Genomic DNA, 12,543 nt, shown 5'->3' on the forward strand with positions numbered 1-12,543 from the left:
TCCACCTGGAGGTCCGGTTCAAACCAGACCCCGAGCATTTTAACTGGGCCCTCCATCCAGTGCCCGACGACACTGTTGGGAGGCATCGACTTTCCCCACCAGGTGCCGAGTTGCAAGCCGACTGATTTTTCCTGGTTAATTTTAGCTCCTGTCACCGTCTCGTATCCTTTCATGGCGTCTTCTATTCGAGGTAGATGCCCTTCATCAGACACAGTGATGGTGACGTCATCCGCAAAGATCATGCAGGTCCACCCCTGTGTCCCTCAATCTCTGCAGTAATGGCTCGAGCACCAACACATACAGAACCGGGGACAGGGGGCAGCCCTGGCGAACCGAACACTCGATCGTGAATGGGTTTGAGAAGAACCCATTCACCTGGACTATTGATTCGATATTGCCGTACATGACTTTAATCCAGCCTCGGAAGGTTGGGCCAAATCTGGCCACCCAGAGGACTGCCGCCAGGTATCCATGGTCAACCCTATTGAATGCCTTAGACTGGTCTAAATTCACCAGTGCCCCACCGTTGCCATGCATTTTACCCACCCGCTCTATGGTGTAGCAAATGAGGTGACGGTTGTCCTGTATCGTCCTTCCTGGGATGGCACATGTCTGTGCTTCCCCCACCAGGTCACCCATGACAACCCTAACTCTCTTCGCAAGCACCTTGGCCAAAATCTTTAACTCTGTGTTTAGCAGAGTTATGGGCCTAAAATTATTAACTTTGTCCCCTTTGCTCAGGTCCTTCCTGATCAGTGTCACCACTCCTCGGCTCACAGCTTTGGGAATCCTCCCATTCTGCTGCCAATTCGTGTACACACTGGCCAGTATGTCCCCGAACAAGTCTGGCATGCTACTATAAAATTCGTAGGGAAGACCATCCAGACCCGGTGACTTGTCTCTGGGGCACTTGGACAGTACCTCTCTGATCTCCTTGGCTGTGATTGGTCCTTCACAGCTCTCAGCATCACGGGCCGAAAGACACAGGCCGCCGGCCAGAAAAATGCTGTAAGGTGTTCCCATGGTCCAACGTTCTGTCCCTCCTGAACAACGCGGCAAAGTGCTTGTAAAAGGCCTTACATATCTCCTCTTGTCCTTGGATCTCCTGTCCAGACTCATCTGCCAAAGACCCAATTGTAGCATAGATGCCACAATGGGTTTCTTCCGAGCGAGCCCATCTAGCAACATTGATACCTTCATGGCCCATTGCACGTGTCCTAGCCCGGACTCTGCATCCTTTGTGTTTGGCATTGAGATGTCAGTCCACTGCCAACACTTGTGACACAGAACCCGTTCTCAGTGCCTCTTCTAATACCTTAGCTAATTCCCTTTCTAGTTTGCTAAATCTAATTGACTCAATTCGAAGGGCTCTTTTGAGGGCACTCAACCACCAGTTGTTGATCACAGCACCGGTAAGTGCCCTCTTCACTAAAACCTTAATCTGGCTACGGTAAGCTTCGCAATCCAATAAAGTCTTGTTCAGCTTCCCTGTTTATGCATCTTATCTATATTCACCCTACACATCACTAACTTGTGATATGTGTAGGGTACATAGGTAAACTGTGGACAACTAAATCTATGCTTGTCTCTAGTACTTACGACTATCCTGTCTATATAAGACCTGACTGATCCGTTGTTTCTTGCCCAGGTCCACACTGGAATATTCGGGTGATCAAGTCTATATCGACCTGCCAGCCTGAAGCGTTTCAGCAGATTGGTGAGGCATGAGTTCCCCTTTCTATCCTTCGAGCCCATGCTATCCAGGTGTGCATCCAGTATAGCGTTAAAGTCACCTAGTACAACTACTGTCCTCGATGTCACCAGGAAATTCTCCAGGTGTTGAAAAAAGTCAACCAGTTTGCCTGCATTACCAGGTGCGTAGATGCCCACCATCCTGAAGGCCTTACCACTGTATGTCAGATCCAGAACGACCAACTCACTTTCTGGGTCCATGAAAATTGTACGTATCTGCATGACCAAGCTTTTTCGGATCAAGACAGCCACCCCTCTGCTCCCTCCCTCCCGGCTAGGAGAAATTATTTTCTCGTAGTCTTTCAGGAGGGCCGAGAAGGCCTGCAGCTTGTCCAGCCGGTCTCTGTAATAACCATCACATCTATACAATGTGACCTGAGGTCGTCGAGGAGGCACGCCTGCATCCTCTTCGAGTTCAGGCCACACACATTCAAACATGCAATGTTTAACATGGCATTCCAAGTCATAGAAGAAAGGAAAGTCACTTACCATTTTATCTTCCCAGGGGAATGGTTCTCAAGACATTTGAGACCATTCCCCTACTTTCATCCTTTTCATTCAGAAAGGATTCAACCAGCAGATCGAATGCTTTTTTTAGGTTCTTAAAGATACAAATGTCTTTAAGGTGGAGTTTAGATACATCATAGTAAAGTGTTCTAACAACTTTTGCTATGATTATCGGGCTCTGTTTATAGTCGTTTCTATATACAGATGAATCTAGATGGGGTCTATTGACCCCATCTAGATAGATGTTTTTGGATTTGTAAGCAACCGTTACTAAATCTTTTGTTTTAGGAATACTTATAGGTATGTCTATGAACGACATTTTCTTTTCCTTCTTTTTCTTTTCTATTTTCCCAGGCTTTGGGACCTTGCTCTTCGGGACATGTTCCTTATTCGTTTTCTTGGGTCTTTTCCTCAAACATACTTTATAGCCACCTGTGGGCTCTTGTGTTTCTTCCTCGCTGTCTGTGATAAATTCATACAAGGCGGTCACTCTTGGCTGGATGAACTCCTGGTAACAGCCTCCATGGCTGGGAGTTCGCCCTCTTTGGTAGGTGCATTCTTGGTTATGGCCTCCGTGGCCGGGAGTATACCTTCTTTGGTTCCTGCAGGGGTCGCGGGTGCAACCTCTTTTACTTTTAGTTTTTCCTTTAGTTTCTTGGTTGTCGATGTTCCCTCCTGGCGGTCATCTTCCTTGGAGGTGGGGTAGAGGTAGACTGGTCTACTTTTTTGTTGTCCGGACATTTTTCTTTTATGTGGCCTTTCTTACCGCACTTAAAACAGTGTGGCCTTCTGCCTTCCACGTGTATAGGAATGCTTATGTCCTCCATAACTATTGTTTCAGGCAATTCTTCTAAATCATTAGTCGTGGTTTGTGCCAGGATCTCAAGGGTCTGGCCCTGCCAATTTTGAGGTCCATCTCTTGTAATCTGTATGATTTTAATTTTATCTTCCCTTTTGAATAGCAGGGTAGCCACAATCCAGCCTACCTCTACTTCTGGAGGGATATTTTTAATCTTTATCTGGGACGTCCTATGTCCCAGATATAAAGAAAGTAGAAGAATTTTGCCACTCTGCAAGGTTCGAGTCGAATACTCCTTCACCCGCTCTGTTGACTCGAACCATGCTTCTATCATGGCGAATTTCGTGCCTCTCATTAAATATTTAATTTCACGCATAGTGGCGCCAAGACACTTCTCTATAGAGCTTTCCTCTAAGTGTTCAAATCTCTTGGATTCCATGTTGTAACTTTTGTATACTATAGTTTTTTAATTAATCTTATTTTGTAATTCACTTGTTGGCGTAATTTTTGACTCACTGTCCTTTTCAGAGATCATGCCCAAAAAAGCTTGAATCTCTTCAACTTCTAAATTAATTTGTTCCTGGCCGCCGACAGCCACCGCAAAATTCAGTGTTGACCTTTCTTCCATAAAAGCCATTTTCACAATTTTTTAAACAATTCTGTATAACGGAGCACAAAAAATAACAATTTTCCAAAAAACGGAAAAACAGTTCAACAATTCACAAAGAATTCCTTCACCCAAAGGGAGAGGGTCACAGTTCACAAAATGTTATAACAATAATATAACAATGCTTCTCTTACAGGAAACCAACAAGCCCAAATATAACAATGACAGCAATATTTTAACACAACAACCGACCTTACGGTGAAAGCAATCAAGAATCGAATCCAAGAAAAGTCTGGCTATTTATAAGATACTATTGGCTCAAAGTAGAGTTCAGAAAGACTGTCCCACGTGATCTTATCTGAAGGTTGTGATTGGTTGGGTTTCACCCTGACGCGAAATAGAACAGGAGACTAAACGCACCAATACCAACCAATCAGAGTGGTGGACACAACAGGGTCCAAAAGAGCAGCCGAAAGCTAGCTGGTTTCTGTGCCCCACATGATCAGTAGGTAACAATTTTTCATATTCATAAGATATTACTTATGATTACTCATAATGATTATGAATCTGAAATCTTTTCCTCTGCTCCATTTCGATGTGGGTGCTTCTATATGTATTACATTTATGTCTCCGCTAGCCAGATTTACTGAAAGTCCTAAACTAATCAGACTGAGTAGCTGGTGGCCTGGTTAAACTCTCTTACCTTAATATCACTGGTGGCATAATTTAAGTGTTCCTAAAATATGTTAATACATTTGAAGACAGCTTCAATTTACATTCGACCCAGGTAAATCAAAAAAATATCAGCCGGCAAAAGAAGTATTAAGTTTCAGTGAGAAAGACTCTACGTGGTCGATCGATTTTTAGAAATAGCAGTCAAATCCTTCCTCATTTCACATCTTAATATCATAAAAAAACACATTCGACAGAATAGTCCTAGATTAAAAAGAAAAAAGTGGTCACAGTTGGAATGCTTTAATCATAGCTCTGCTCGTTGGATTAAACAAGCTATGATACTCTATTATACAGTTATATATTTCTAAATGGAACGGTGGATGAAAACATAAAATCAGCTTTATTTGCTGCATTGTTCCTTGATACGAATCTGTGGCTAAAGGGGTTAGAGGCTGCATGATTGTTGATGTCAAATAAGCTTGAAAACCCGTTTTGCAACGAGATCGCTAATAGTTTGGTAAAAAGACACAACACACCGATTCACTGTTTATATCTGAAAACAGTAAGTTGACATAGCTTCGTTTTAAGACAGTGATATTGTAAGTAAAAGAATTAAGTTTCACTTCGAGCAACATTTATTTAACGGAAAAAAAAACATGATTTACAAAATTAGTAAAATATAGTGAAAAAGAAAATTAGAGTAAATATAAAGACAATCTTTAAAATATGTATATTTATATATTTTTTATAAATATATTTATATTTAGATATAAATAACTATAAACAAAATAAAGAGGCAGGCAGACTCCCTCAATTACTCATTGCACCAAGAGACACTGGGCATATGACTACAGTTTGGTGCCCTGTTCCCGACTTTATTTCTTAATTTGGTTAATGTTTACAACTTGACTCGGATCTTGTGAATTTTCCGAAGTCCTCTCCCCACCCCTTGGAAAATCCTAATGTATGCTGTTTGAAAGGTATTTCTATAAAATTTCATTGAAAAAAACACCATTTTTCTAAAAGCTATGAGGGAAAAACTCTGATCTTGCGAATTTTCCGAGGTCCTCTCCCCACGCTCCCGTTGCTTTGCGCGCATTTCTTTTTTTTTTCATATTCGTTTCCTACACATTTTTTTACACCCATTGCACTATGTTTTTCTGATTTTTTGTTTGCGGGTCAATAAAACTTTGCAGGAATACATTTGGAAGATGTAGATTACGATTATGATAGTGAAACTTTTTAAAATTGAATTTTCTTTTATCCCAGAAATTCATATCTTTTTTAACCTGCAATAACGTGTTTGTTAACGTAAATGTGGAGAATTACGACGTAATTTAAAAAAAGAAGGTGGGGGATGTATGAAAACATCAGAGGTTACGTGAACTACTGACGAAACGAAAATGTAATATTGTTTACTTTCATTTTAGAAACGTATGTTACGAAAAAAAATTAGGTAACTTAAAAGTATTTAATGGGAAAAAAATTATCGTGAGATTTAATGAAGTATAAGAGTGTGCAGAAAAACTGACACTGTCAAGTACAACAAGTGTTCCTGTCGATCCGATCAACAGAACAGCCTACTCGTGAAATTAACGTGCAGGTAGCTGAGCACTCCACAGACACGCGTACCCATAACGTAGTTTTTAGGGAGATTGAGCGTGACATCGAATGTGACTAGGCTGACCCTTTGAAATACAGGTATTACTCATTATTGCCAGCTGACTAGACTGGAGTAAAGTGAAATAATGCACCGCCGGTAATTGAACTTACGACCTTACGGTTTTGTGCCGAATGCCCTAACCACTACGCTACGTGCCTTCACTTATACTACATAAATTCGAAAATGTACGACTGATTCACATTAAGGCGAAAGCAAAGAATACGCATACCCGGTGTTTATGGTTAAGATTAGGGTTAGGTGCTGTTGGGTCTGTTCCTGCTTCTGCTGCTGCTATTATTGGTACTGACATCCTGCTTCTGTGTTAGCCTTTAGGGGAGCTGCTGCTATTAGGGTCGGCCAGTACCTCAATCCCTAAATATTTTTGAGATTGCCCTAAGCGGTAATTACATAGAATTGAGACATATAACACCGAAAAAAAAAAAGATATTTCCTCCTTGGATACAGTAATTATATGATACTGAACATGCACAACATTACAGCTTGTAAGATACAAGCACAAGCAATTTCAGTTGCATGTTGAATAGTACAGCAGCTAATGGATCTTAGAAAAAATTGTTTATATTGTTTCTAATGCGTTATATAAATCCTACCTTTTCAAAAACTTCAGTCTCTTATCAGGCAAATTAACAAAATTCTTTAATATAATAAAACAGTATTATGAATATATCTAAATTTATTCACCAAAATGATCGATTTTTAAAACTTAGTTCTTACTATAAAAAGATTCTCTCTCTCTCTCTCTCTCTCTCTCTCTCAGAGTTCTGATAAGTGGAAGGCAGTCCATGAGGCAAAGGAACAGCTGAAACATAAATCTCTTTTTGGGAATGTAGTATAGGGTAGGGCTGAACTCAAGTACAACAACCTGATTTGACATGACCAATAAAAAGTAAAATTCAGGGAAGTAGAGTGGCGGCAGTACAGAAACAGGTTGCCTGGATGAAGTGGAAGCAGAGGATCAGTTCATCCAACAAATGTACATGGAGCATAGTGAAAACATCTGTATGCCCTCTGTTTTCTAAGACATGGGCCTTCAAATGCATCCTAAGCAGCTGCTCCAAGGCACTGGGTGAAGGACACTCACTAGAGACATTGCTATGTCCTCAAGATTATTATTGAGGCATTCACAAGGGAATCTGTAATAGTAGAAATATTCATACTGCAGCTGTGAAGATTGACTTTGTTAATGAAAGAGGGCAGCTGAAGGAAAGACACAAGAATAGCTCTGATAGTTTGCTTTCCACAGCATGTGACTGGGTGATGGAAGTTGACCTTGAGAAGTAGTTAAAATTTTCATCACCTATCAATCAATCCTCATAAAAATCATCTTGATTTCTGTGAGGACTGATCTTAATTTCTGAGGATGTCTCAAAAGTGGCAACCAAAAATTTCTGAAATAGCATCCTGTTGTAGAATGACTGAACACATCAACTAATATAATTCTCAGTAGACAATATCTAAAAGAAGAGAATGGAAATTTTTTTGATAATAGGTATATATGGTAGAAATATTGTGAAATATTTTTTATGAGTAACATTATGAACATAATTTTTCTGCTTCTCTGTCTGGAATGTGTACAACATGATTCTAGGTTCTTAATTAAACTTGGGCAAATTCAAAATGAAGTTTCCATCAGCCATGTAATGAATAGCTACATTTTTGGAGAGAGAATGCTATCATCCATTATTCTGTAGTATATAATTGTAAACACTCTGAAAGTATGTGTAGTTTGTAAATATACGGTGGTGCTCCAGCATGACTGCTGCTGCATGGCTGATATGAATAAAAAAATATAGCTTGTATGATGTAAAGTTCAGTCATTTGGTAAAGATTTGTTTCTAAAGGTTATCAATATAGAAATGTATTCAAATTTCCACTATTGAATCTCTACTTTTTAAGTATCTTCCATATCTTACACTGTTTCTTTATTATTTCAGAATGCCAGATGAAGTTGACATAAAATAACATTTTACTGCGAGTACATAATATCTATTATCTTTTAATGACTAAAGGAAGGCTTTATACAACAGACTTAACCCTGATTATATGAATATATGGTAGAAATATTGTGAAATATTTTTTATGAGTAACATTATGAACATAATTTTTCTGCTTCTCTGTCTGGAATGTGTACAACATGATTCTAGGTTCTTAATTAAACTTGGGCAAATTCAAAATGAAGTTTCCTGCATATTCAAATCTCAGCAAACATAACTGTTGATGAAAATATAACAGTAAAAATACTTGTTAAGAATAAAATATTAAAACAGAAAGTAGAAATACCTCTACATATTGTGGTGAGAGAAGAAAAATTATGGAAAATGAATTATTTAAGAATCCGATTAAATAGAAAACATAGTCTAAAAAGATTGGTTTATCAAATGAAATGTTGAAAGAAATAGGAAAGTATTCACATAGCAGTGAAATCTGTAAAATGTCATTCTCTAGAAAAAATAATTTAACTACTCACCAGCATACTCATAGAAGAAAAAGACTTTATCAATGTGATATCTGTGGTAAATCATTTTCTGTGAATAGTAACTTCACTAATCACAAATGCATTCATACAGGTGAGAAACCACACAGCTGTGATATCTGTGGTAAATCCTTATCCCGGAATCACAGCTTAACTATACATAAACGCATTCATACAGGAGAGAAACCATATCACTGCAATATCTGTGGTAAATCATTCTCTGAAGGAAGTGCCTTAACTACACACAAACGCATTCATACTGGAGAAAAACCATATCCCTGTCATATCTGTGGTAAATCATTCTCACAGATATCTACCTTAACTAAGCACAAACGATTTCATACAGGAGAACAACCATACCACTGTGATATCTGTGGTAAATCATTCTCGGCAAGAAGTAACTTAACAACCCACAAACGTATTCATACAGGAGAGCAACCATATCACTGTGATATCTGCGGTAAATCATTCTCTGTAAAAAGTCACTTAACTGCTCACAAATACATTCATACAGAAGAGAAACCATATCACTGTGATATCTGTGGTAAATCATTTTCCCAAAGTGGTAACTTAACTACTCACAGACGTATACATACAGGAGAGCAACCATATCATTGTGATATCTGTGGCAAATCATTCTCAGCAAGAAGTAATTTAACTACTCACAAACGCTTTCACACAGGAGAGAAGCCATATCATTGTGATATCTGTGGTAAATCATTTTCTGAAAATGGTGTCTTAAGTAAACACAAACGCATTCATACAGGAGAAAAGTCATATCATTGTGATATCTGTGGTAAATCATTTTCACAAAAATCTAACTTAACTAAACACAACCGCTTACATACAGGAGAGAAACCATATCACTGTGATATCTGTGGTAAATCATTTTCTGGAAGTGGTGATTTAACTACACACAAACACATTCATACAGGAGAGAAGCCATATCACTGTGATATCTGTGGTAACTCATTCTCTCAAAAAAGTCACTTAACAATTCACAGACACATTCATACAGGGGAGAAGCCATATAACTGTGATGTTTGTGGTAAATCATTCTCTTTAAGAAGTCACTTAACCACTCATGAACGCATTCATACAGGAGAGAAGCCATATAATTGTGATGTCTGTGGAAAATCCTTCTATGCAAGTAGTAGCTTAACTAAACATAAACGCATTCATACAGGGGAGAAACCATATAACTGTGATATCTGTGGTAAATCATTTTCTCAGAGAGGTAACTTAACTACTCACAAACATATTCATACAGGTAAATAGTTTAACTAGACACATGTATATCAGAAGAAAAACCATACAACTGATACCTATATTAAATCCTTCTCTCAAAAAGTCACTTTACTAAACATGCATGTATTTATACTGGACATTAACTATATCAAATATCAATGTAAAAAAAAAACATAACAATAATGTATTTGCACAGAAAATAAAATAAAAGTGTGATAACAATCTTCCAACATCATATTTTATATTACCAGATATATTTATATTGGTGATATAACAATCTTTCAATATACTTGTGTGTGTGTGTATGAGGTTCTTGAGAAGTCCTGCTCACGTCAGCAAAACTGAGTTCTAGAAGTGCTGTGTTCCACCCACACATAAGAAAACTTTTCACACATCCTACTCCAACAAACCAAACTACATCTCTTCTCTTCCTTACATCTCTTTCATGCACTATGCTTATCTGTCACTCCTTAAACCTGTCCTCACGGCCCTGTTCACTGTATCATTGCTATCCAGTAGCTCCTCCACTCCATCTGTATACACCCAGGTTCTCACCACTCACTGCATTCCCCTGCCCCACTTTCTACTCACACTCTTTGGCAATGTTCTGCCACTTGTATTATGACCCCTGTACTTGAAGGGTATGCCCTGGCACTTCTCACCATCTATCTTTCTTTTCCTGTACTTGACCATCCCATTTATATTCTGATTCCTCATCCCTTGTGAGTATGCCCAGCATTTTGCCACCATCTCTCTCCTTCTGCTCTCCCCTCAGGCTGGGTAACCATGTATCTCCTTGACAACAGCATACCTGTTTCTATCCTCATTCTCTCTCTCTCTCTCTCTCTCTCTCTCTTGCCAGGTAACCATGTACCTCCTCTACAGCAAGACACCTGTTTCTGTCTCTGTCTCACCTTTCATCATCTGACACAAGATCACCTCCTCCAATGCCCCCTCCCCTCTCAAAGGATCTTTGTCTTGTGAGTTACTTGATGACCTTGCCAGTGCTGGTGCCACTTAAAAAGCATCCAGTCCACAGTGTAAAGTGGTTGATATTTGGAAGGGCATCCAGCTGTAAAAACCTTGCCAAAACTGACTTTACCTTTGCTCGTGCCATGTAAGAAGCTCTCAGTCCACTATGCTGGGTGATTGGTGTTAGGAAGGGCATCCAACTATAAAAACCCTGCCAAAACAAACACAGAAATCTGGTGCTGGCTTCTACCTGACCAACTCCTGTCAAATTGTCCAACCCATGCTAGCATGGAAAGCAGATTTTAAACAATGATGATGATGATGATATATATGTAAGTATTAAAATAAACATTAACATTGGAAGCAATATTAAAACTGAATGACAATCTTTATATCCTACTTAAAATGGATGTATTATTAGAATACCAAATACTGTGGTATTTGCCTTGAGAGATCCTCTCATATAGATATATGGTGCTAAGAGCACAGATATCACTAGCAGACAAGAACTGTCTGGCATGGTCACTAGAACTGCCAGATCGTGTGATTTTGGTGTACTGCACTTCCTCAGTGGCAGCCTACCAACCAAATCTATGAGAAACAGTTCTCATCTACTAGTGACATGTCTGTGCTCTTAGCACCATATGTCTATTAGAGGATCTCTCAAGGTGAAAACATCCATATCTGTTTTCCATGCTGACATGGGTTGGATAGTTTGACCGGAGCTGTACCAGGCTCCATTGTCCATTTTAATATGGTTTCTACAGCTGGTTGCCCTTTCTAATGCCAACTACTTTACAGAGTGTACTGGTACTTTTTACAGACACCAACACCAGTGCTTCTTACATGGCACCATCACCATCAGGGTCACCAAGTACCTTGCAAGACAAAAAAAGAGATAGATAAAAGCAAAACCCCCTTAACTTGGAGTGAGGAGCAGTATTGAGATGAGGGTAGTTTTGTGCCAGTTGAGAGATTAAAGGTCTAGAAAAACAGATAGGTGTCTTGCTGTAGATACATGGGTACCCTGGTTGGAAAGGGAAGGAGGGTGAGTAAGTAAAGAAGAACAACAGAGAGATGAAGATAAGTCAAGACATGTTCTTTAGGGGCTTTGAGGGTGGTGAGAATAGGTGAAGTTATACAGAGATGTGAACAGTATAGAGGTGACTAGCAAATTATGAAGAGAAATATAGGAGAGGCTCTGGGATGGGGATTACAGTAGATATGTGAGGGCATTGAGGATGATAGCAGATAAGCGAGGTGTTTATGATGGCGAACAGCCCAGGAGCGAGAAAAGATGTGATTGGTGGAGACAGTAGGCAGAGGAAAATAATGGGAAATGGAAGTGATTTGGGGTGGGGAAGAGAGATAACTGAGAAAGCTGGGAGATGTATGTGCTTATTTTATTCTCAAGTGATAGAGAAGTGTTAGGCATAAGGGGATGAAATGTGTAGGGGAAATGGTGGTTGGGCAGAACCCCTCATGGTCAAGCATTACCAAGGTGATTTTAGGATATTAATTTTGCACTGGTGGGCAGGTCTTCTTGAGTACAACACGGCGTCATATCTTGGTCCTTTGTCATCTCCTTCGTAAAGCTCAGCCTTCAGTACTTCATCTTATGTCTTCCTGGGTCTTCCTCTCTCACAAGTGCCATCCACTAAGTGATCGGCATTTCTTTATGCAATTGTCCTCATCCATATACATCACATGACCAAACTAACACAATCTTCTCTCTTGTACACTGCATCTCTTGCACTGGATACACTATGGAATTCCTGCCTACATCTTACCTACATGTAGAACAGGGCCATTTACCCTAAGTGGGT

The 12,543-nt window shown here is 39.5% G+C and overlaps 1 protein-coding gene across 5 annotated transcripts; it reads left to right on the forward strand.

Annotated features, from left to right (window-relative positions):
• Positions 1–4,092: 4,092 nt before the first annotated feature.
• On the forward strand, positions 4,093–9,969 carry LOC106881547 (zinc finger protein 493). 5 transcript variants are annotated; one of them, XM_014931975.2, is made up of 2 exons: positions 4,093–4,170; positions 7,959–9,969. In XM_014931975.2, the coding sequence occupies exon 2, from the start codon at positions 8,408–8,410 to the stop codon at positions 9,773–9,775; it is 1,368 nt and encodes a 455-aa protein (XP_014787461.1). In that variant the 5' UTR covers positions 4,093–4,170; positions 7,959–8,407; the 3' UTR covers positions 9,776–9,969. The 5 variants fall into 5 exon arrangements, with proteins under 5 accessions (XP_014787461.1, XP_052826554.1, XP_014787460.1 ...); XM_052970594.1 differs by having other exon boundaries at positions 4,130–4,174; XM_014931974.2 differs by lacking the exon at positions 4,093–4,170 and adding an exon at positions 4,784–4,902.
• The last annotated feature ends 2,574 nt before the right edge of the window (positions 9,970–12,543 follow it).

The sequence above is a fragment of the Octopus bimaculoides genome, chromosome 9, assembly GCF_001194135.2.
Source record: "Octopus bimaculoides isolate UCB-OBI-ISO-001 chromosome 9, ASM119413v2, whole genome shotgun sequence".
Lineage (NCBI taxonomy): Eukaryota > Metazoa > Mollusca > Cephalopoda > Octopoda > Octopodidae > Octopus > Octopus bimaculoides.

Bases quoted from the DNA above. Each gene is read 5' to 3' on its own strand.
- LOC106881547 (XM_014931975.2), top strand. From the start codon at position 8,408: ATGTTGAAAGAAATAGGAAAGTATTCACATAGCAGTGAAATCTGTAAA.